General features: G+C 37.9%; 1 protein-coding gene across 3 annotated transcripts in view; it reads left to right on the plus strand.

Moving 5' to 3' along the window:
* PTAR1 (protein prenyltransferase alpha subunit repeat containing 1) overlaps positions 1-24,899 on the plus strand; it is a 99,309-nt gene that overhangs the window by 16,068 nt on the left and 58,342 nt on the right. For 2 of the 3 annotated variants that reach the window (XM_066257117.1, XM_066257114.1), the window contains exons 3-5: positions 5,872-5,938; positions 18,690-18,794; positions 21,072-21,285. In XM_066257117.1, coding sequence (XP_066113214.1) covers positions 5,872-5,938; positions 18,690-18,794; positions 21,072-21,285 — 386 coding nt within the window. Of the gene's footprint in view, positions 1-5,871; positions 5,939-18,689; positions 18,795-21,071; positions 21,286-22,591; positions 24,652-24,899 lie in introns of those variants that run through there. The other variant, XM_066257116.1, reaches the window with a different exon arrangement.

A 24,899-nucleotide genomic window follows, 5' to 3' on the forward strand; every position in this document is an offset into this window, starting at 1 on the left:
TTCAAATTCAGACTAAAGTCAGCTCACAGACATATTTTGTTTTGGCTTATAAATACTTTTAAATTGTTTTTAATTAGTTGGGTAAACATTTAAAATCAGGATGAACTTTTAAAATTAGCACGGCACCAGTTGACTGGGGCTTATAACCTCTGTTTTTCTTGACAAGGCAAGCTTGTTCCAGGTTACTTGAACCTCCTCCTGTCCTTCAGACACTGAGGTGCAGAGTGTCAATTACTACTTACCTCCTTTGCTCTGATATGTTTTGGTATTCATTTGAACCCTGAAAGAATTTGAGGTTTGTAGCCATTTAATAACATTTCAGCCACAACATCTACTGTTCTTTTCTTGGACTTTGCTGTGTAGTCTGTCTTAATTCCATGCCTTTGCTGAAGCCAGGGTCATGTCTTAAGTTGTCACTGTTGTGGTTTTCAGTACTAACACACCCACACCCACAGACTCATAAAGCTCTTTGACTGCTCCAGGAAACAATAATTGCTTCTTTGCACACCTATTTGAGTCTTTTAGACTGCTCTTGCATAGTAACACCATACTTTATTGTAGTTGATTATTTAAATAACATTTTACTCAGCTTGATAATGAGTTTGTTAGAAAAAGGAATTAGGTTTTTCTTTAGTCAGCAACTTACGTGTTCAACAGACATCAAAAAATAATAATAAAAGAGTTTGGTAAGCAAAAGGTTTTAGCTTAGTCTAGCTATTGATTCAGTGACTGTTCTGTAATAAATGACCTTTTGGTGTTAACCACATAGCTTTACTCAAGCCTCTTGTGGTAACCTAAATGTATTTTGGAGGAAAAGAGTAACTAATGCAAGTTGACCTTGGATTTATTTCTAAATGCATGAAAACATATCTCTAATAGAGACAGTTGTCAAACCTCCTGATTACTGCCACATAACTTCTGGCCTTGGGCCATTTCTAGAATGCAGTGCAGTAGAGAAAGCATATTGATTTTTTTCTGACTTTTCTGCAGCATCCTTGTATCTCCTCCTTGTTACAGCTGCAATTTAGCTACTTTCCTGTGTGTACCATGATTCATTTTTTCCTTGTGATGTGATGATGAGTTAGTTATATATTGGAGTATATGTAATAAAGAAACAATTATTTGCTGGTATATGTTCTAGAGTTTGGAGAGAGATCTGTTTAATATCAAGAGATAGTAGGCATTTTAGTAGCTCACATCTTCTGGGTAAAAATGTGAAGAAAATGGTTGATGAAATGTAGGGAGTGAAATACAAACAACTAAAGATACATGTTTATCTTTAAATCTTTGGTTCACTTCTTACTCGAAGAGGGCAGAGTGATTGTAGACAGTATCCTAGGGTGGAAATACCATCTGCCTTGCAGGAAACCAGAACTGGATTTAGATTAATTTCATCAATACACTAAAGTCACTTTACTTAACCTCTTCCTATTTTCACATTAACAGGTCTCAGGGGGTTGTAGTGAGGATCACATAATTACTGTGTGTAAAGCACCCAGCACAGTGCCTAGAATGTAGTAGCCTCTCAAGAAATACTAGTTTCCTTTCTCTCATTTAGCCAGAGCCAGTGGGGAAGAAAAGCAGAAAAAATACATATAATTCAGAAATGATTCTTTAAATAATGTCCAATATTTCTAACCTAGTTAACTTTTTCTTCATTGGCCCTTTTCCATTTCTGATATTCTGTTTCTCCCAAACCCCCAACCCCTTGGGTCAGACTGAAATGCTTCTTGAAGGAGGTCCTGTCTGAACTTGAGATCTGAATCAGGAAGAGTTAGAGGTTCGTCAAAGAGGAGGGGAGAAGGGCCTCTGACTGCATGTGTTACAGTGATGGTTGATGGGGGCTGTTGATGTGTTTTGTAACCTGAGATTCTTAGAAGTTGAGAAGTATCCCCTTTACTCAGCAGTCACTACTCAGAGAGCCCTGGAGCTTCTTTTCCTCCCTCCGGTGGCACCCAGTTCCAGGCTCACTTGTGAAACGACTAAGAAATAGAAGCTTTATATCAGGAATTATCATTGGGTGCTTACTGTCGGGTACTGTGCTAACACTTCATGGCTTTGAATCATTTAATATCCCCGTGACCTCTATTTTATAGATCAGGAGGACAGTAGGCACAAAGATAAAGTGTCCAGAAATTTCCCCGTAAGTGTAGAGCTGGACTCTGAACCCAGCAGTTGCTGTTGCCCTGCTAGGGGAAGACCCTGTAGCAAAGGAAGTGTTACTGAGACTAGCCTCCTTTTCTCTTCACACAGCCACAGATGAGGAGTGGGGGCTTCTGTATTTTCTGTGTCTTTGCCTTGTGCTACTGTACAGAAGTATTTCTTCCATTGAAGATGAACTTGTTTTCTTTTTAAGTACAAGCAAATAGCAACAACCATTGGTCACACACACACACACACACACACACTTATATATATATTTTTTAATTCAGAAAGGGAGAGTCCAAGAAACAAAATAACAGTTTATCTAGGTAGTATAATGGAATGAAAAATTATAGACTTCAAAAGAAATACTAAAGCCTGACCAGGCGGTGGCGCAGTGGATAGAGCGTCGGACTGGGATGCTGAGGACCCAGGTTCGAGACCCCGAGGTCTCCAACTTGAGCGTGGGCTCATCTGGCTTGAGCAAAAAAAAAAAAGCTCACTAGCTTGGACCCAAGGTCACTGGCTCGAGCAAGGGGTTACTTGGTCTGCTGAAGGCCCACGATCAAGGCACATATGAGAAAGCAATCAGTAAACAACTAAGGTGTCATAATGAAAAAAACTGATGATTGATGCTTCTCATCTCTCTCTGTTCCTGTCTGTCTGTCCCTATCTATCCCTTTCTCTGACTCCCTCTCTCTCTCTGTAAAAAATAAAATAAAAAATTTTTAAAATTAAAATAAAGAAATACTAGAGGCCTTCCCATTGTGCAAAAGCATTTTTATATAATTAGACAGTTTCACTATAGGGACAGCTGCCTGTTTTTACTTTTCTGAATAACTGACATTGAAATTTTTTATTTTTTGATAAGGAACAATGATATTTAATTGAACAAGTACTTATTGAGTACTCACTGTTGAACAGCTGTGGCGTTAGGGAATGAATCTCATTGCTCACAGCACCGAGATTGATGTTACCAAAATTTCACAGACAGGGAAACTGAAGTTCAGATATATTGTGCAGACAGTAAGTGGAGAAATTGGCATTTGAACCTAGGCATAGGCCATATTTTTCTCCTCTATGTTAAGTGAAGAGTAATTTGAAGATGTATTAGAGAGGACTTGCCTCCAAAAAATTTAGTCTCATTATTAGAGGAACATAGAGATGAAAAATTGCTTTCAGCTGGGGAGGTCAGGAAATTCTTTAGGAAGAAAAATGCTTGAAAAAAATATAAAAATATATCATATATACATATATACACATATATATGTATACGTGTGTGTGTGTGTGTGTACATGTGTCTCCCCAAAGGATAGGATATTTCTGGCAGAGAGAATAATAAGCAGGTAAATCTGAGTTATATCCGGAGAAAAGAGGGTAAGCAGATGGGAGGTGTTTAATGAATGGTGGGGTGTGGTCCAGGTGGATTGTAGCAGTTGAGGGGCAAGTAGTGGAAGGTCAGGCTGACAGAGAGATTGGAACCAGGCTCTAGTTTCCTGGTACATTTCTCCAACACCCCATGCTCTAGTCACATTCTGGTATGCAGAATCTTTTGAGAGCATATTGTGCATGAAGTTTCACGCCTCTTTACAAACTTTGCTAAAAATTTTTACCATTTATCACCTTATTCATTTATAGCCTTCCCTGGGTGCTCCAGTAAGAATTAATTGCAGGTGTTTCGGTGGTCCCCAAAATGTAGCATATCTTTCTACTTCGTGATTATTTCATTTTGCCTTATACAATTGTTTACATGTTCTCTCCAACTAAAGGGTAACTAATCTTCTAGAGGGAAAGATCAGTTCTCTCAGTCCTGAGGGCCCAGTTTAATATTTTCCCATAATCAATATTTGTAGAAATAAGTAAATAATGGTGTAGAAAGTTGTTTTTATTTTCCATGGCAAATATTAAATTAGTGCCAAAACTCCTAAAAGTAAAAGAATAAAGAAGTTAATTAAGTTATTCTTTATAGATATATTGTGTTTATGCTTATAATGCTTGTAATGAAGATCATGGTAGAAAATTTGTGCCCGTCTTACCTTTTGTTGCTCGTTTATCAAATGTTATAATATGCACATTAGTAATGAAATTGTGGGCTTACAATAAATGTTTATCTCTTTTGTTAAGGTGGTTGAGAATGCAATAATTGTTTTTTGCTAGAATATTTTAAAATGATTCTAGGGATGCATTTGTGTGTATGTTTTTAGATTTTAAAAATTTCATCTTTTACTTAAACACTGAGAATTTCCAAATTATTTATTGTAGACAGACATTTTAATTACATTATAATTGAGTTATTAAAAGCAGTCAGATGCTGATCTTACCATACATTTAATTGGGTGACTATAGACAAATTGCTTAAACTCATTAAATACACTTTTCCTATCTGTAAAATAAAACAAGAATACCCTTGCTGTGATTGTGAGAATTCAGTGAAATAATACAAATATATTACTTATGCCTGGTATACAATAATGCTAAATAATTATAATAATTTTATTATTTTATATACTTAGCATTAATATGATTAGTATATGTTTCATTAAATTAGTATTACACCCTAGCTTGATCATCTTAATCCTAAAATTCTCTTTTCAAATTTAGTAAAATGAAGGAAACATATCTAAATATTACTGATTTCATTCTATTAAATGTAGGCTTATGGAGCTTATTTGAATATATAGGAATTATGTCAAGACCATGATAGATAAAAATCTAGTGAATATCAGTAGGCTGGCTGTTCAGAAGACAAAAATAGAAAATAGTAAACAAAATGAAAAAATGTTCATTTTAATAATTATAAATTAAAGATGTAAATTAAAACAGTATAATTTTTTTACTTGCCACATTTAAAAAATATATAATTATATAGGTTTGAGGACAGGGACTAAGTATACTCATGCATTTGGCGAACAATTGGAAATGCTTAGTAGGAGCCTTACTGATATTTATATTATTCGACATAGTAGTTCTAGTCCTAGTAATATATCCACAGAAACTTACCTGTTTGATAAAAAGTATATTTTAAAATGTTTTTAGCAATTTATCTATAACAGTAAAAACAAACAGTAAACATCCTAGAGAATAAGATAAATGATAGTTTATTAAACTATGTGATTGTTTCACAGCTGTTACAAATGCATACTGTAGGAATATAGAAGAATGCATATGTAATGTTGAATGAAAAATATATAACAAAATTGTTATTGATTGTTATAGCTATGTAAAAATGTGTATAAGAAAGGATAATCTTTACAGAATAATGGAAATTAATTGTATTAAGTAAGTTGGATTATGAGTGACATTTTTTCCTTTTGAAAATTTGTACAGTCAATTCTTGAAATATTTTGGAATTAAATGAATAGTGTTATAGAAATTGTCTATTTTATTTACCAAATATTAAATTAATGCCACAAACTACTAAATGAATAAAGAGTTTGATTTGATTATTCTTTATATGCATATTATATTAGAAAGTTATTTCAGTGTCTTTTAAGAAAGTTATACTTACCATAAGCAGAAGAAAATCTTGAGAATTATCTCCTTATACCTAACAGCTTAGAACAAGGTATATCTATCATTAAAATTATTATGACATGAGATATATATGTTAGTATAATCTGAGCTATGTGAAATAAAATATCTATGTGAAATAAAATAAAGACTTTACGGAGAAGCCAGGCTTTAAAGGGTAGGACTATTTGTTTTTAATATGACTTCTCTTTATTTTAGAATTGATAGATGTCACATGCACCCTGCTGCTTCTAAACCCAGACTTTACCACTGCATGGAACATAAGGTACGTCCTTCTCATCAGTGTTAAGATGAAATTGTCCAAATTTCTGAAGACATACAACCCCATGAGTTGTTAGCTTTTTGAAAAATGAAATATAAACCATTTGTCCATGGCATCTTAAGTTTATTTTTTACCTATTCTTTATAATATATCCATGACAGTTCTAACATACATTTTGCCCCTTTTTGCGTGTTTATGTCTGTTCTCTCTGTAAACATCTTTCTTGAAATAGAAATTGTCATGCTAAATTACAGTATACCATTTGATATATGCTTTTATTTTCCTTCCTTTTAAGAGGGGTAAGGGCAGTCAGCATAATTGGTTAGCTAGTAAGGTCCTGGTTAGTGCATTCAAGGCCATGAACTTTTCATTTCCTTTTTCTTTTCCTTTTTTAGCACAGACAGGGACAGACAGACAGAAGAGAGAGAGATGAGAAGCATCAACTCATAGTTGCAGCACCTTAGTTGTTCATTGATTGATTGCTTTCTCATATGTGCCTTGACTGGGGGGCTCCGGTTGAGCCAGTGATGCCTTGCTCAAGCCAGCGACCTTGGGCTTCAAGCTAGTTACCTCAGGATTTTGAACCTGTTTTCCTCAGCTTCCCAGGTCGGTGCTCAATCCACTGTGACACTGCCTGGTCAGGCATCAAAAACTTTTAATCTCAGTTTAGTCACTGTCATGTGACCTCTGGGCAAATCACTTAAAGTCTCTGGCACTCAGTATTTTGGAGAGAAATCACATTTTATTGATATCTTTAATTCTGATTATTTTAGATTTAAACACAAAATACTTGAAAGAACTATTACAGTTCAGAACAGGCTTATTTTTTTCATTGAAGTTTTTTCAGTTCAACAATATGTATAATTTTTAAAACTGGTTGTTCCTTAGATTAACACAGATTCTGTTAAAGAAAGGCAGAATACAAATTATAGATAAATTAAAGTGAAGTCCCATTGAGCATTGTGAATACATTTTAAATTTTCATATAGGAAAAATCCATAGATTATAGATCTTTATCTTTAAAGGTGACCTAAATAATACTTCATTTAATTTTCTGTGAATTTTAAACAGTGTTACATTCTGAGTTAGTATTTTTTAATACCTACTGAGTTTTATATTGATATTTAACTGATTTTTAAAAATTAGGTAACTTTTTTTTTTTTTTTTTTAATAAATTTTTATTAATGGTAATGGGATGACATTAATAAATCAGGGTACATATATTCAAAGAAAACATGTCTAGGTTATTTTGTCATCAAATTATGTTGCAAACCCCTCGCCCAAAGTTAGATTGTCCTCCGTCACCCTCTATCTAGTTCTCTGTGCCCCTCCCCCTCCCCCTAACTCTCTCCCTCCCTCCCTCCCATGTCCTCCCTCCCCCCCCCACCCTTGGTAACCACCACACTCTTGTCCATGTCTCTTAGTCTCATTTTTATGTTCCACCAATGTATGGAATCATGTAGTTCTTGTTTTTTTCTGATTTGCTTATTTCACTCCTTATAATGTTATCAAGATCCCACCATTTTGCTGTAAATGATCTGATGTCATCATTTCTTATGGCTGAGTAGTATTCCATAGTGTATATGTGCCACATCTTCTTTATCCAGTCTTCTATTGAAGGGCTTTTTGGTTGTTTCCATGTCTTGGCCACTGTGAACAGTGCTGCAATGAACATGGGGCTACATGTGTCTTCACGTATCAATGTTTCTGAGGTTTTGGGGTATATACCCAGTAGAGGGATTGCTGGGTCATAAGGTAGTTCTATTTGCAGTTTTTTGAGGAACCACCATACTTTCCTCCATAATGGTTGTACTACTTTACAGTCCTACCAACAGTGAATGAGGGTTCCTTTTTCTCCACAGCCTCTCCAACATTTGCTATTACCCGTCTTGTTGATAATAGCTAATCTAACAGGAGTGAGGTGGTATCTCAAAATTAGGTAACTTTTATATGTCTTTTTTAAATTGCCTTTTGAATAATTAATGACCAGATATATGCAGTAAAGAGTGAGTTATGTAGTTTTATAATTCTTATTTTCTTTTATAGAAAGCACCACAGTGGTAGGGAATAGACTAATATTTATGAGTTGCTACTATTTTCCAAGGACTGTGCTATAGCTTTAGTTGTTATCTTATTTAATCCTCACAGTTCTTGACAACATTTGTTCACTCATCAAATATTTATTAGTTACTCTGTGCTAGATTCTAGGCACTGGAAATAGAGTAAAGAATAAAAAAACCAAAAATTCTTGTCCTTGTAATTTTTATTCTAGTAGAGGAAGAAAAACAATAAGGACATTCACAAGTAAAATATATAATAGATCACATGTTGGCAAGTCCTGTAGGGAAAACATGGGAAAAGAAGGTAGGGAAGGCCAGAAGAAGGGTGGGAAGAATAGTACTGTAGTTTAAAATAGGGGACATTTGAGCAAAGGCTGGCATGAAATCAGGGATCAGTCTCTGTGGATTCTGGGATAAGAATATTCCGAGTGGACAGAACAGCAACTGAGAAAGCCCCTAGTCATGCACACAGTGTCCCTGGGTATTCTGGGACAGCAAGGAGGCCTGTGTAGCTGTAGTAGCATGAGGGAGAGAGTAATGAGAAGTGAGGTCAGAGAGAAATTGGCCAGATTTTGTAGAGTTTTGTAGATCTTCATAAGCTGCTATAGGAACTTTGACTTTTACTCTGAGATGTGACAAATTCATTGAAGGTTTTCACACTGAAGTGGGTCCATATCTTACTTCGACTTTAAAACTCTGGCTCCCGTATGGAAAGTAGACTGTGGAGGTGCAAGTAGTGATAAGGAGGGTAAGAAATGCTCGCAGTAATTTAGGGGAGAGATACTGGTGACTTGAAGAAGCGCTTGGCAATAGAAGTGGTGAGAAGTCGTAAGATTCTCACTGTACTTTATAAACTGTATAAGCTTTGACTGTATTTAATCATCTGGTTTTAAAGATACAGATGATAAATTGGATCTGAGAGAATCAAGATGAAGCTTGACTTGGGTTTTTGGCCGAGCAACTAAAAGGACAGAGTTGCCATTTACTGAAATGGAGACATCTGGGGGAGGAGCAGATTTGGGGGGGTTGCTGGTTGGAAGTCAGGAGTTCATTCTGGGACATTAGGTTTGTGTTTAGTTGTGTATGAATCTAAAGTTCAGGCAAGAGTTCTAAGCAAGATGTAAATTTGGGATTCACTAGAAAATAGATGGTATATAAAGCCATGAGATTGTTTGAGATACCCAAGGAAGTGGGTATAGATAGAGAAGATAGCTGGTCCCAACACTGAGCACCGGGGCACTACAGTTTTCTAGAGTTGCACAATACAGTACACAGGATGGGGCAAAATAGAGTTACGCATGTGAGTATGTGAAACACAGAGTTTTTTTTATTATTATTATACTGCTTTCCACTATAAACTTACTTTTGGCCCACCCTATAATAGTAGCCACTAGCCACACGTGGCTACTGAGACCTGTGACTAGTTCTGAGTTGAGATGTTTTGTAAGTGTAAACTGCAGCAGATTTTTTTAAATCTTAGTACCCCCAAAATAAAATATATTATAACTAATTTTTATATTGTTTACATGTTGAAATTATAATATTTTGGATGTATTAAGTTAAAATGTATTACTTTGTACTTACATTTAATGAAACTGTTAGAAATTTTAAGATTATATATATAGCTCACATTTGTGACACACATATTTCTATTGGACAGTGGCTGTCCTAGAGTTTACAAGATGAAGAATCATCACCAAAGGAGACTTTTAGAAAGGAGCTATAAACTTATAGCTGAAAGCTTTCATAGGGGTAGGGGCCATATCTTGTCTTTTTTTTCCCTAAAATATAACACTCCAGTGCCTGGCAAAGAATAGATGCTCAGTTAGTAGAGAGGGCACTGAAAATAACTAAATGCAGTGAAAAAGAAATGAGGGTGATAGAGAAGTGGGAGTACTATTGTATATTCTTTTTTTTTTTTTTTTTTTTGAGACAGAGACAGATAGAGGGACAGATAGGGATAGACAGACAGGAAAGGAGAGAGATGAAAAGCATCCATTCTTTGTTGTGGCCCCTTAGTTGTTCATTGACTGCTTTCTCATATGTACCTTGACCAGGAGGCTACAGCACAGTGAATGACCCCTTGCTCAAGCCAGCAACCTTGGGCTTCAAGCCAGCAACCTTTGGGCTCAAGCCAGCGACCATAGGGTCATGTGTATGATCCCATGCTCAAGCTGCTGGTGAGCCTGCATTCAAGCCAGATGAGCCTGCACTCAAGCCTGCTACCTCAGGGTTTCGAACCTGGGTCCTCCACATCCCAGACTGATGCTCTATCCACTGAGCCACCACCTAGTCAGGCTAACTTGTTGTATATTCTAAAGAGCAGTTCAGTGAAGGAGAAAGAATCTAGTCTTGAGATGTATACTTCTTAGTCCTGTTTTATCAGTTAACTAGCAAGTGACTTTGGACAAAACTTAATTTCTCCAGAGTTTTAGTTTCCATATACAAGAATAAAAGGATTGAATAAGTGATTATTTGTATGATTATTTTGAAACTATTAATAATGTGTTGTTTGGTCTTATGAAGGGAAATTGCTCTATAAATCTAATTTCAATGATGTTAATAGTAATCTTGAACTTATTCTAGTAAGATTATTAGGAAAGTTTTTTGCTAGGTGAGTAGAAAGGAAATCTTGATTAAAAAAAAAAACATGGTTGAGCCTGACCAGGCGGGGCACAGTGGATAGAGCATCGGATTGGGATGTGGAGGACCCAGGTTAGAGACCCCGAGGTCGCCAGCTTCAGCGTGGGCTCATCTGGTTTGAGCAAAGCTCACCAGCTTGGACCCAAGGTCGCTGGCTGGAGCAAGGGGTTACTTGGTCTGCTGAAGGCCCACAGTCAAGGCACATATGAGAAAGCAATCAATGAACAACTAAGGTGTCGCAATGAAAAACTGATGATTGATGCTTCTCATCTCTCTCCGTTCCTGTCTGTCTGTCCCTATCTATCCCTCTCTCTGACTCTCTCTCTGTCTCTGTAAAAAAATAAAATAAAAATAAAAGAATTTTAAAAAACATGATTGATTTGTGTTCTAGTAAATTTTAATTTGTATTGTAAGCTTGATTGACATAGAAAGACACAGAACCATAAATACATAGTGAGGAAAAACACAACCAGCTTTGGAAGTAAAGTGATCTAACTCTGTAAGGTCTTTTGCAAACCAAAGACTTAATATTTTATTTTAATTGTTGATGTATTTCTTCAGTGAATACATCAGTGAGTACATTCTTCAGTGAATAACACTGGGAAGCATTGAGTGATTTTGACTGCATTTTATAAACAGCTAAAAGCTGATATAACACATTGATAGCCCAATTTTTAGGTGTTGCAGTCTTAGGGAAAAAATATAGGCAAGAATAAGTTTTTGAGCTGATCTCCTGAGGTTAGAGTGAGTAATGTGAATAGTTTAAAATCCAGCTGATTATAGAAAGAAAATGACAAGTACTGTACTTCTTTTTTTTTTCCATTGAATTTGCTTTGAAAATTGGTGAATTACTTGATGAAAGAGGTTGACTTCATAATAATGTCATATTTTTACAACACTCTATGAACATAGACTAAGCAGCATGTCTCTGAGCCACTAGAGTAGCTGACAACAAGCTCTAGTGATTCATGTCCTTTACTCATGGCCTGTTGATTTAAATTAGTAACTTTATATGGATCTGATCTTTGGTTCTGATACTTTGAGCTTGGAGACGTTGAGCATGTTACTGAATCTTTCCCCAATTCAGATTCCTCGTCTGTAAAATTGACTTAACATTAGGTTGTACCATATGAAATTGTTTTTGTAGATCAAAGACAATGAAATAGAAGCTTCTGGATCTGGGTTTCTAACACCGTTCTCTCTCTATTAAAAGGAACTGGGCTTCTTGGGGACATGGCTGATTCTAAGACCAGAGCAGGGAACATAAAAGATGAGCCAGCCTAGAATATCTTAGAGGGCCAGAAAGTAAGGAAATGCCCAAAAATAATATGATGGGATCTGGGGTATGCCCTGACTCTGAAGTGTTCAATAAATGTTAGTTTTTATGAGGATGACCTTTATTATTATTATTACTGTAGGATGACCTTTATTATTATTATTACTGTTATTTCAGGCAGAATATTGAAGATTGAGGGTAAAGGTGGCATTTGTTTATTCAGTATTTATCAAATGCCAAGTACTAAGTTAACCAGAGGAGATTTAGTCGTAGACAAGATACATATGATTCCTGGTATTCTACAAATCTTGGATAGAATGACAACAGAGAAGCAATAACTGATAGTTTAAGATGAAGAGGAAAACATAAAAAAAATAAGATAAACATTGAGGAAATATAAAAATACAGTGACTTATGTAGAGCAATAAAACACTATTCACTTTAGTAATCCTTGGAGTCTCCCGTGAGTGGTTTTTAGTTTCAGCACTAGATAGTTCTCATAACCAGAAACTGAAGTTTTCAAGGGAAAAAGATGAGACTTTCCATATACTCTTTAATCGGTAAGTAAAATATGTAGCAAAAAATCTTGAAGGAGCAACTTTTATTGCTTAAAACCTGTGTGAAATATTGCATTCCTTTTATAATTCTACCTTTTATTATTCCTTAAAATTCCTTAGTCTGCTCCTTTCTCCCACCTTGTTAAAAAAGTCAGTCCTAACTGACTTCATCCCTCAACAAGGTGGCCCATGTGGCATGGCACTGTTCCTTATGACCATGCTCTCTTCTTCCAAAACAACATAGATGCCTTTTTCTTCTCTAGTTAGTTTCCCCCACATTTATATTATGACCCTTACTTCATTCCTTCTTGCCCTGTTGGCAATATACCACTTAATGCTTATAGGATGAATATTGAAGCACAGCTCATTCAATATGCCTGAAAATAAAGCCACTTCTATTAAGACAGTACTCCATTTCCTCAATAAAAAAAAAAATCCAAAAGATTGTTTTAGACTAATATCAATCTGTACATGAAATAATAAGCAAATGTCTTAGGATGTTTAATTTTTCAATTTAGTTACATGCCTGTAAAATAACATGTGAAATATTTTAACTTATACATTCTTTATTTTCCTACTCACATTTCATTAAACAACATCAATTCAGACTCCTCAGATGGCTACTGACACCAGTGACTTTGTCATTACAAGAGCTATTTTTTTGAGCTATCTAGCAGTTTTCCAGTGCACATCCTATTTATTTATATCTAAGTTGTTTGAGATACAGTACTTTTGAATCATGTGTGCCTGGAAATTTTATCTCAAACTAGATTCTATGAGAATACATTAACTTAACCACTTATTATTTTTCATTTCCAGGTGATCTTTAAAAACTTATTTATGACAGTATCCAACACTTAAAATGTTCTGTCCTCTCCCCAGGAATGTTATTAAATTGATATTAACATTTTGCTTCCTTTTTATTATTATATCAGGTCATCTTTTAAGAATCCATATGTACCATTGATTGAGGTTGTTCCAGGCTAAGATGTGTTCTCAAATATTACTTGGTTGTTCAAAATAAAGAAATTGAGAGAGTGCCTCTAATTTAAGAAACTTTGTACGTATAAGACAACTTCCTGTTTTTCTGAAGGAAATATTTCCCCTTATTATAGACATACATGGGAATATAGTTAGGTAGCTTTAAATAAGGAGATGTTTTAAAATTAGTAAAAGGAATTACACTTAATGCAATAAGTTACCTACAGTGGTGGTTTTTAAACTTTGGTGTGTACCAGGAGACTCACTGAAACACATTGTTTTGCCATACAGAAGTTTTTGATTCAGTGGGTCTGGGATGAAGCCTGATACTATATTTCTAACCAGGGACCATAGTTTAAGAAACACTTTTCTATAAAGTACTTGAAATTACATAGAGCAATATTTTGTCTCCTTTTATACTATAGATATGAACAAAATATTACTGATTTCAGAAGAAAAAGGGTCTAGGACCATAAAAATAGTTGGCTATTGAATTAAATATTGTTTTAAATGACACATAAGTTTCCTGTATGTTGAAAGAAAAGTAGTCAATAAACATATCAGTTATAGCCTTCTTGGTATCCCTTCAAATTATTTTATAGGGTGAAATTACTGACCTAAGATTGTAAAATACAAGTATTTATTATCATTTATTTAGTATTTTCATTTAAAAGGAATTTATTTTTCTTATCAAATAAAAATTTAGAAATAATATACATTGCTGTTGGGAAAAAAATGTATTGTAGTATTTAGGAACCAAATCCACCTAAATAGGTGAGGTCTACAAGCTAGGCTCTGGCTTTGTTGGGATTACACGTCTCTAAAATAAATGAATAATCAGCCCTACCACAGGAAGGATGCTTAAAGATTAATAAATGCTAGCAAATGACCTAATTTTTGAAATATACATTAAAAAATAATACATTGAAAATTAATATGAGAACTTATTATCTAAAGGTTATCTGAGAGATTAAATCTAAGCTTAAATCATATTTATCAGAGAAATAGGTAGAGAGCTTTTGCATGACATTCTTTATAATTTCATTAAAGCTTTGAACAGTTTTAAAACAACAAAAGTTCTTCATAACTCTTCTGTTTATTTTTCAAAAATAGTCTAGTGTATTAAGAGCCATACAGGTATTTTACCTGGTAATACACCTTTTGGAAACTTATTCTAAGTGATACTACAAATGAAAGAAGTCATAAACACAAAGCTCTTTGTTTCAGAATTATTTTAGAATAGCAAAAACCTGGAAGCAAACGAAATGTCTAACCATAGGGAAGAATGTCATTAATAGCATAGCTACTGAATGAAAACTGTTTGACCACTTAAAATGTTCAATGGGACCAAAGATAGAAGAACAGAGTAATAAATTGTATGTTAGAAAGTAGGTGCATATGAGGAAAGGTAGAAGGGGAAATTCAAAATAATAATAGTTATTTTGTTAGGGTAGTGATTGAATAAATTATTTTTTTCCTTCTATCTCAATCATACCATTAGTTGTATATATATATTTTTTTTTTCTTGGTAATGAAGTAGACCAGGGATAGTCAACCTTTTTATACCTACCGCCCACTTTTGTATCTGTTAGTAGTAAAATTTTCTAACCACCCACCAGTTCCACAGTAATGGTGATTGATAAAGTAGGGAAGTAACTTTACTTTATAAAATTTATAAAGCAGAGTTACAGCAAGTTAAAGCATATAATAATAATTACTTACCAAGTACTTCATGTCGGGTTTTCACTGTTTGGCAGAATAAATCTTTATAAAACAACTTACTATAGTTAAATCTATCTTTTTATTTATACTTTGGTTGCTCTGCTACCGCCCACCATGAAAGCTGGAATGCCCACTAGTGGGCGGTAGGGGCCAGGTTGACTACCACTGAACTAAACCATATCAAGCCTTAGGAAGCTAGAGCAATTCTTGCCTCATTTTGGAGTTGCTCTACACACACTGATGTCAGGCCTTGTGTTGTGAAAATAGCTGATGGCTTACTGGCGGCAAGCACTTTGCTTGATTAGTGCATGAGCATGTGGTCACACCACCTGTGTATAATCTAGGTAAGGCTATGGGTGCTTGTGCTTAGGGCAAATGGTGGATGGCAGATTGCAGATTGCCTGCCCACCACCACTGTGAGGGGCTATTTTTGCTGTTCTTTTGCCTGAGAAGTGGTTTTCCCTGGCTGTTTGCTCATCTACCATTGTGAGGCTCTATTAAATGGGAATGGCCCAGTGCTTTCTGGCTCCGCAGTTTCTCTACCATCTGCCCAAATCCATTGTGGACCTGCCTGGCCTCAGCTACAGGCATTACATCTGGTGCTGTGAGCAGGATTCAGATCAGATTGGTATGGAGCCACCGCCATCCTTAAAGGGTGGAATAGAAGAGTGGCTGCTCCCTGTGGCTGTCCAGTTGTGGGCTATGGGTTGGGTGCTTTTTATAGCCCTGCGAGAAGAAACTGAGAGTTCTGTGCAAGAGGTCACCTGAGTTTGAGACTACCAGGATGAGCTGCAGACTGAGCACTGACAGAGGCAGGAACTGCAACAATTGCTGGAAGAGGCCAACTGCTTTCAAGAACCTCAGTTTGAAATACAGGCTGAACACCAATGACACCTGGAACTGGAATGGTCAGTTGAGAAGAAATTGCAGTTTCGTGAGCTCCAGTTTGCCCTGGAAGTTGAACATTGGCAGTGACAGTTGTTGGAGAAACAACTGCGGGTTCAAGAGCTTGAGTTCCAGCTTCAGACTGAGAGCTGCAGGAGGTGAAACGGTCCCCCAAGAAGGAGCTGCATTTGTGCTGGTGGAGTGGCTTTGAGTCGATGGGAGCAGGCATTTTCAACTCCTCTTCTGAAGAGGAGGTTCAGGCTGAAACTGCCATCTGCAGACTCAGAGCTCAGCTGGTGGTCGCCCAGAAGGTAAAAACCCAGCAGCCAAAAGTGCCCCAGGGGCAGGCACAACCCCTTCTGCAGGTAGTGGAGCACTCTGTGGTCCGGCCCTATGCCCAGGCAGAGCTGATGGAGTTGGCACAATTTAGGCAGAAACCTACTGAACCCCTGGTAGCATGGTTGCTGCTATTGTGGGACACAGGGGGGTGGTTGGAATCCATGCTCTCCAGAACAGAGATGGAGAAATTAGCTGCCATTACCATGCACTCCTCCTTGAGGCAACATCTTCAGAACTTCCATGGCAACCCAGGAAACTACACCCTATTAGAGTGGATGATGGCTGTCATTCATATGATCTGGCAGAATGCTAGAGATTTGCCAGGGGCAGTGAGTTGGTAGCAGACATACTGTATATGGAACTATATTAAGTCCTCTAGGAACTGAGTATGAAGAATGCTGCTTTCAACCTGAGGTCCTGTGGGCCAGATGAGGAAGTGTTTATGGCAGGGATGAGGGACCTCATTCTCTGTAGTGCCCCGTCAGTTCTTTTTGGGTCACTAGGGGCTATCTTGAGCCCCTAAGTGGGGCAGCCCATCAATGTGGTTATGCAGATGGTAGCAAATTTGGGGGAGCTGGAGATAGCACAGGACCATAAGGCTGTGCAGGCTGCTGCCTGTGCTGTCCCCCCCTACCCCTACCCACAACTCCACCCCTGACTAACAAGAGAAACAGGCCTGTAAAGGTTGTTACTCAAACACAGATGTGGATAGATTTGATTGCGGCCGAGGCAGAAAGGGAGAAATTGGATGGCAGGTCTAATAGAGTCCTTCCTGTTAGAGGTTTGGCAGCAGCTTGAGCCAAAGCAGTGGTTCCAGCTGCTGAAAAAGCAGGGGAAGTGGGCAGTAGCAGCTGCCAATAAAATGGCTAGTGTTAGGTGGCATGGTTGCAGGATTGCTTGTTGGAAAGCTGTGGGAGAGGAGGATCTCCAAGACACACTGTTCCAGTTTGAATAGAGGGAAGGCTGAGGGACCCATCCAGTGGAGATGGGCAGGGGGCTGGAGGCCTCATTTGAAGTCGGCAGTACACAGGTTCCCTTCTAATGTGCAGCAGGTGTTGGCATTAAAAGATAGATGCTTTTTGGCAACAGCAGTAAGAGAACTGTCAAGGTGGCACAGGCCTTGGATGTGTTTGACCCTGCCAGGTCCTTTGAGCTTGCTGAGGGGTTTGAATGGGGCTTGTGGCAATGGACAGAGTGCTTATGGAAAGGCACTGAGGTCCATTAATAAAGATTTGTGTGGCTAGTTGCCTGTAATTGACCTTTACCTTGGTGATTTGCACAGACAGCTGGACTGTGTATTGTGTATTGATCATTGAGCGGTGTAGTGGACTCTTGGACTGCAACCAGAAGAGGGTTATAGCTCCCCTGTTGGATGGACATGCCCTTGATGAGGAGGCCACAGCACCTGAGAAGGCCCTCCTGTACTGGGAAGCTGTTCCCATCCAGTTGCAGAGACGCACCAAGGACACTTCAATGGCCATGGCTCTGTACTGTACAGGCTCTCCCACCAACTGTGTGATAGGGGGCTAGAGATGGGCCTCTAGTTAACTCTCTGCTGGGCAGAGTGCTCAGGGAGACATTGTGAAGGGAATTGTTGTGTAACTTGTGCTGGTGCTATAGTCTCTTTAGGTAATGTACTTCACTCCTTGCACAGGGATCATTGCAGAAGATATACGTCATGTAGATTGTGAAGCAGGCAACCCTAAAGGGGTTGAATGTTGGGAAAATAGCTGTGTTAGGCTTGCTCACTTGTTTACTGGCTGCAAGCACTTTGCCTGATTAGTGCACAAGTGTGTGGCAGCATCACATATGTATAATAAATGTAAAGCTATAGGTGCTTGTGCTCAGGGCAGATTCCTGATTACCTGCCTGCCACTGTGAGGGGCCATTTTGCTGTTCATTTGCCTGAGTAGCAGTTTTCCCTGCCTGTTTGCTCGTCTACCCTTGTGAGACTGTTAAACAGAAATGGCCCAATGCTTTCTGGCTCCACAGTTTTTCTACCATCTGCCCGAATCCAATGTGAACCTGCCTGGCCTCAGCCACCGGCATTACACTTGCCCTCTCCCAAATAAGTAACTAAAGTTCCACTGTTGATTCAAAGCTTTTGTATATATACAAAAAATATATTTTAAGATTATTAGAATACTTCTTTATTACTATGTGTCACATTTATGAAAGTTTGGGGTTTTTTTTTTAATTCTTGGAAATTCACTTTTCAGTGAGGTTATATTAATATGTAATAGGTTTAGATAGAAAGATAAAGTAATGATTCCTTTTATTTTCTTTTACAGAAAAGAGCTGATCCTCTCTGGCACATTAAACCCAATTAAGGATTTACATCTGGGAAAACTGGCCTTAACTAAGTTTCCAAAGAGTCCAGAAACATGGATTCACAGGTGCGGTTAATTTACACCATAGGCTTCTTACTTAGGATTCAGAATGGCTGGAGAAAACACACAGTGTGAAGCCAGGTCACATTGGTTCAGAGGATGAATTTTAAAGTCAAGTTACGTTTAAATCTTGATGCCATTACTTGTTACCTATGTGATCTTCAGAAATTATTTAACCTCTTCAAGCCTCAGCTTTCTCATTTGTAAAATGGGAATAATAATAATACCTATTTCAGAGTTAATTGCTGAGTTTAGATGAGATAATACCTGTAAACACTACGACAGTGCTTGGCACATGTTAAATACTTAATAAATTTTAGCCATCATTAACTATCTCACAGAGTTATGGAGATTGTATTTAGATATTCAAAAAAGAGCAACTTGGGTTTTATAATTCATTAATTCATTCAGTTGTGTTCTTGGTGAAAGTGGTGGTGATGGTTATGGTTTTTGAAAATAACTGAATAAAATAAGCACAGCTGAAATGAAAGGTGTATGGAGTGAGCTAAAGTTGCTAAAATAATGCAAAGACTATTTTTAGGTTAAAGTCTTGAAGTAGATAGCCAAAGTACACATACAGCCTCTTTTCAGAATTCTGGCTGTCTGAAAGCATCTTCCTCATGGACTCTATGTAACCACTCTATTGACCAAAACGACAGGGTGTGAACTTACTGGTTGGGGTTAGTGCGGAAATCCTCTGAAGTCTGTTCTCAGTTTGTTAAGCTATTTAGAACTTTACTTAAATCCTGAGCATTTTAGGATCTTAAAGTAAATTCAAGGTATCTTAGCTGTAATCTTGCCTTTGGCTAGCATTGCAAATCAACTACCTCCAAACCATCTAATCAATTATATTTTCTTTTGTAGTAGAAATTGTGGTACCAGATAGCAGACTTCAGAGAGGTATATGATTGTGTGTCTAGAGGTCTGGAAGGGGGTGGTGGTGAGGGAAGGCAATTATTAAATATGCATCTGTCAATCTATTAGCTTGTCTAAGATTTTATAAAGCAAGGTTTAGTTGTTAAGTAAAAAACCTGTTTTCTAAAAATGACAAAATGAGCTTTCCCATTTAATTTCTTATATTTTTAGGTTGGAAATTTTAATATAAAAGAATGCTTTCTTGTGAGAAAATATTTGTTAAAACTAAAGACATTAAGTAGTTAGAGAGGCCCTGGCCGGTTGGCTCAGTGGTAGAGCGTCGGCCTGGCGTGCAGGAGTCCCGGGTTTGATTCCCGGCCAGGGCACACAAGAGGGGCACCCATCTGCTTCTCCACCCCTCCCCCTCTCCTTCCTCTCTGTCTCTCTCTTCCCCTCCTGCAGCTGAGGCTTCATTGGAGCAAAGATGGCCCGGGCACTGAGGATGGCTCTATGGCCTTTGCCTCAGGCGCTAGAGTGGCTCTGGTCGCAACAGAGCAACGCCCCAGATGGGCAGAGCATCACCCCCTGGTGGGCATGCCGGGTGGATCCCGGTCGGGTGCATGCGGGAGTCTGTCTGACTGCCTCCCCGTTTCCAGCTTCAGAAAAATACAAAAAAAAAAAAAAAAAGTAGTTAGAGAAACCTTACTGAATTTCATTTAAATATATGCTAATCAAATCTTAAATAGATGAAGGGAAAAATCAATGGATAAAGACATTTTAAAACCTTGCTCTTACTAAATATGTTGTATTTGTTTCCTTCCAAATTCTATACTATAATAAGGAAATTTTGCTTAATAAAAAGCTGTGATGATGCATCTTCTTGTTTGCAAGCAAACAAATACATATAGGGTGAGGCATTTGCATATAATTAGAGACATGAACTATGATTCCTCTTCTAGGATTTACCAGATTAATTATATTCTCTTCCCCCACCAACCACCACTGCCAACACACACACACACAACAAGCACATACTCACACACACACTCACACACTCACTCACTCACACACTTGCTCACTCACTCACACACTCCAGTTGCCTTTACATTTCTTGGCCAAATGGAGTTTTGGAGTTGTTGTTTGGAGTTGTCATTTTGGAACTAATGACTTTCTCTTTGTGATAAATGGTAACGTTTTTAAAAGATTTTTCTTTCCTTTTTGTTCTTCTTCCCCCATCCCATCCATGCTGTTAAAGTTAAGTGTCTTTAAAAACAGAAACAATAATCATCCCCCATCCCAAAAAAATTGGACTTATACACAGGTATTATTTTGTATTACCTGTGAATGGAAATTAAGAACAAAGAAAACTGTTTTTCTGTCTGGTTTATGTTCTTTTCTTATTCTCTTTCCCACATGCTACCTTCATAGACGATGGGTGCTACAACAGCTAATTCAGGAAACCTCCTTGCCTTCCTTTGTGACCAAAGGAAACTTGGGAACAATTCCTGCAGAAAGGACACACCGACTAATACAAGAAGAGATGGAGGTCTGTGGTGAGGCGGCAGGGAGATACCCAAGCAACTATAATGCTTGGTCCCATCGTATCTGGGTTTTACAACACCTGGCCAAGCTAGATGTCAAGGTAGGGCTGTGACTCCTTCTCCCTTGTACACTCCGTTTCTGCCCTGAAAGTCTTCTGGTAGTAGTTCCTCCTTAAGCAGAGCTTTAAAGGAGGAAAGTAGAGAAACTAATGGCAGTGCAGCAGCCTAGAGAGGATCATGACAGCTGGTACCTCCAGGGAATCCTTGGGATTAAAGAAAAAAAAAATGTGTTCCTCACCAGCGTATTTTGGGTTAGGGTTAGTGCGTGGTAGAACAAAGGCAGGATTATCAATAAGGAAGACTGAGCATAACTCATTTTGTCCTGAAAAAGGAAGGAATTATGAAGCATTATAGAATTGAAACTGTTCTTTCTTGGTCGTCTTTGGCTAATGTGACTTACTGTGCTGAATTGTTTTCCATAAACTCTCTTGGGGAGGGCATAAGATTTCAACCAGGTGTTCCCAAACTTAACCATGTCTGTAAAAGTCCTGAGGATCCCAGGGCTACTAAATTGGTATGAGGGTAGGATTTAGAGGTTGGTATTTTTTTTACAGGCTTGGAGGTTATATGGGTGCAGAGCCAGGTTGGAAACTATCATAGCCTAATCCTTTCAGTTTAGAAATGAAGAGATAAAAGTTACCAAAGATTTTTAATGGCTTAGACTTAGCCACACTTGGCATCACTTATTATTCATCACAGTGAGAACCTGGTATCCTTACATGCTATATAGCTTTTCTATTTTTTCTTCCCTTTTCATGTTATTAGTGCCATCAGCATCTAGGGGACTTTTCTAAAAGCTTCTCAGGCTTGAGACAATTTAAAAATGTAAAATTAAGCCCTGGCCGGTTGGCTCAGCGGTAGAGTGTCGGCCTGGCGTGCGGGAGACCTGGGTTCGATTCCCGGCCAGGGCACATAGGAGAAGCGCCCATTTGCTTCTCCACCCCCACCCTTCCTTCCTCTCTGTCCCTCTCTTCCCCTCCCACAGCCAAGGCTCCATTGGAGCAAAGATGGCCCGGGCGCTGGGGATGGCTCCTTGGCCTCTGCCCCAGGCGCTAGAGTGGCTCTGGTTGCGGCAGAGCGACGCCCCGGAGGGGCAGAGCATCGCCCCCTGGTGGGCAGAGTGTTGCCTCTGGTGGGCGTGCCGGGTGGATCCCGGTCGGGCGCATGCGGGAGTCTGTCTGACTGTCTCTCCCCGTTTCCAGCTTCAGAAAAATACAAAAAAAAAAAAAAAATTAAAAAAATAAAAATAAAAAATGTAAAATTAATGGAGAAACTATTCTCTAATTTTTGTTTACCACCCCCTTGTTTATACATCTTCATTCATACTCTCCTCTCTCTGTTTCCTAGCCAGAGATTCCTACAAGTGAAATAGGAGAGTTTCACTTCGGGGAGATTTTAACTCAACAATTCTGGAAGAACAGCCCTTCCCCTTCAGTTCATATGGCTTTATGTTTCAGGAGGAGAGGACACCTGATGAAGTGGAAAGAGCTAAGACAGAATTAATGACCTGGGTTCAGATTCTGTCTCTACTAGTTACATGGGGAAAGTAAGGGTTTAATGTTTCCATCTATGGAATGGGGGTTCTGCTTTCTGCCTCAGTGGATTATTATGAGAATTACTTAAGTTAATGTATGTAAAGTACTGGACACCTAACAGCAGTGGCTCACTGAAGCTCGATTCCTTTCTCTGTTCCCCATAGGTAGAAAGTTTAGGTGAAATTAGCTACTAGTTTGCTAGGTCAACTCACTGCAGTTTGTTCATGAAAAAGTGCTGAAACTCCGTCACTCCCAGACACTGTCTTGTACACTGACTATGGTGTAAAGACAGCTTGCTTCAACAAATTGAAACTCTAGTTGAGGGAGCAGATCCCAACAGTTACAAAGTGGTGTGATATTTGCAGGAACCAAGAGAAGCTCAAGGTATTGTAGAAGCACAGAAGTGACTCCTCATCTAGGCTGGGCTCATTGGGAGCAGCTGTCCCAGGGAGGAATGCTGCTACATTGTTAGGAGTCTGGAGGAAAGAATACAGGTTATCTGGGTGTTGAGGGAGCTGTTGAGTGCTTAGAGCCGGTCATCTCAGCTCCACAGGTTTATAGTGCGTGGAGGTTGAGGAGAGTTAAGGATAGAGAAGAAGGCCAAGTCCAGGTGAGCTGAGAACTCTTTGGAAGTTTTCCTGCCTTGATATGAACCTTAGGCCATGGCATTCCCACAAAATCAGGAACCTGGGACAACGTGAAATTCTTGGTTGCTTGAGACCATCTGGTGGTGAAGCTGAGAACTCATTAGGGGTGTGTTGACTCAGCTGTCTGGGTCCACTCCCAGGTTCACAATCCTAGGCTCACATGTCAGCTCCCCTGCCGTTGGGGAAACTCTGCTTTTCCTGTCATCACTGCCATTGTAGTGTCTCTCACTCTTAATTAAGAGTTCAGAATTTGCAATGTCCTCTTTCTGCTCCTGTAAGCCACTGAATCCTGGTGTGCTTTATCTGCTAGAGAAAATAATCACAAAGGTACTAGTAGCCCAGAGAAGCTTAATAATACATATAAAATGAGCTGGCATTTTTTTTGCTTAGAAAATTGAAAATGATTTTTTAAAGTTTTGATTTTCAGCATTGAGGAGGGTATGAAAAGAAGCATTGCTATCACCTTATCCTAGGTCAACATTGCAGCATTTACCAGACTTTACCAGAAAAAAAAAGTGTGTTATCTCTAATCCAGCCATTCTTTCAGGAATTCATGGGAATTCATCCTAAAGAAGTAATGACAGGTGTAGTATGGTGTGCCAGTTAAAGATTCCACTTAGGGATCATACAGATCTCCTTTGAATCCTGATTCTGCCACAAATTTGCTATGTGGCCTTGAAGTTTCGTAGCCTTTCTAACCTTCAGTTTGCTAATCTGTATAATGGGAATGAAGATCATTCCTACTGCATCAAGTGATGTAAATTAAATGGGAGACTCCACATAAAGTGGCTACCACAAGTGCTTGTGCTAAGCACTCAGCAAACACTGACTATATTAAATATGGACATTTGATAGATGAAAATCCTATTTATAACTATGAATAACTAGAAACAGTGTAACCCATGAATAATGAGGGTTTGGTTACATTACAATCTATCACATATTGGAATATTTTGTTGCTAGTAAAAATTGTATTTTGAAAGTTAATTTAAAGAGAAATTTTCATTATAGGTTAAGGATATAAAACTTAAGTATCCAATGGGCGTAATATAACTTCTTAATTATTATTAGCATTGAATGTGATGTTATTTTAAAATGTTTAGAACAGTGCCTGGCATATTTTAAGTGTCCAACATATATTTATATATATACAAACAAAGCTGTTATGGATATATTTTTTTGTATTATATATTTTCTTGTTAGTTTTCTGTTCAAAATATGGCTAGAGAATAAAGAATGTTTATCAGTGCTATAGAGTGGAATTATGAGAGGTTTTAATTTTCTATTTCATGTTTCTTATGATGTTTGTGTGTTTAAGTGAATACATAGTTAAGTAAAATTTAAAATAGTCTCATTTTTCAGGTGGGATAGGAGGAAATACAGGTCAGCATAGATTATTACTACTACACAATTAAAAGATAATAGGTATGTTACCTGATAAAGCACATAGATTCATTTCTCCAAAAACAATAT

The sequence above is a fragment of the Saccopteryx bilineata genome, chromosome 2 (assembly GCF_036850765.1).
Source record: "Saccopteryx bilineata isolate mSacBil1 chromosome 2, mSacBil1_pri_phased_curated, whole genome shotgun sequence".
Taxonomy (NCBI): domain Eukaryota; kingdom Metazoa; phylum Chordata; class Mammalia; order Chiroptera; family Emballonuridae; genus Saccopteryx; species Saccopteryx bilineata.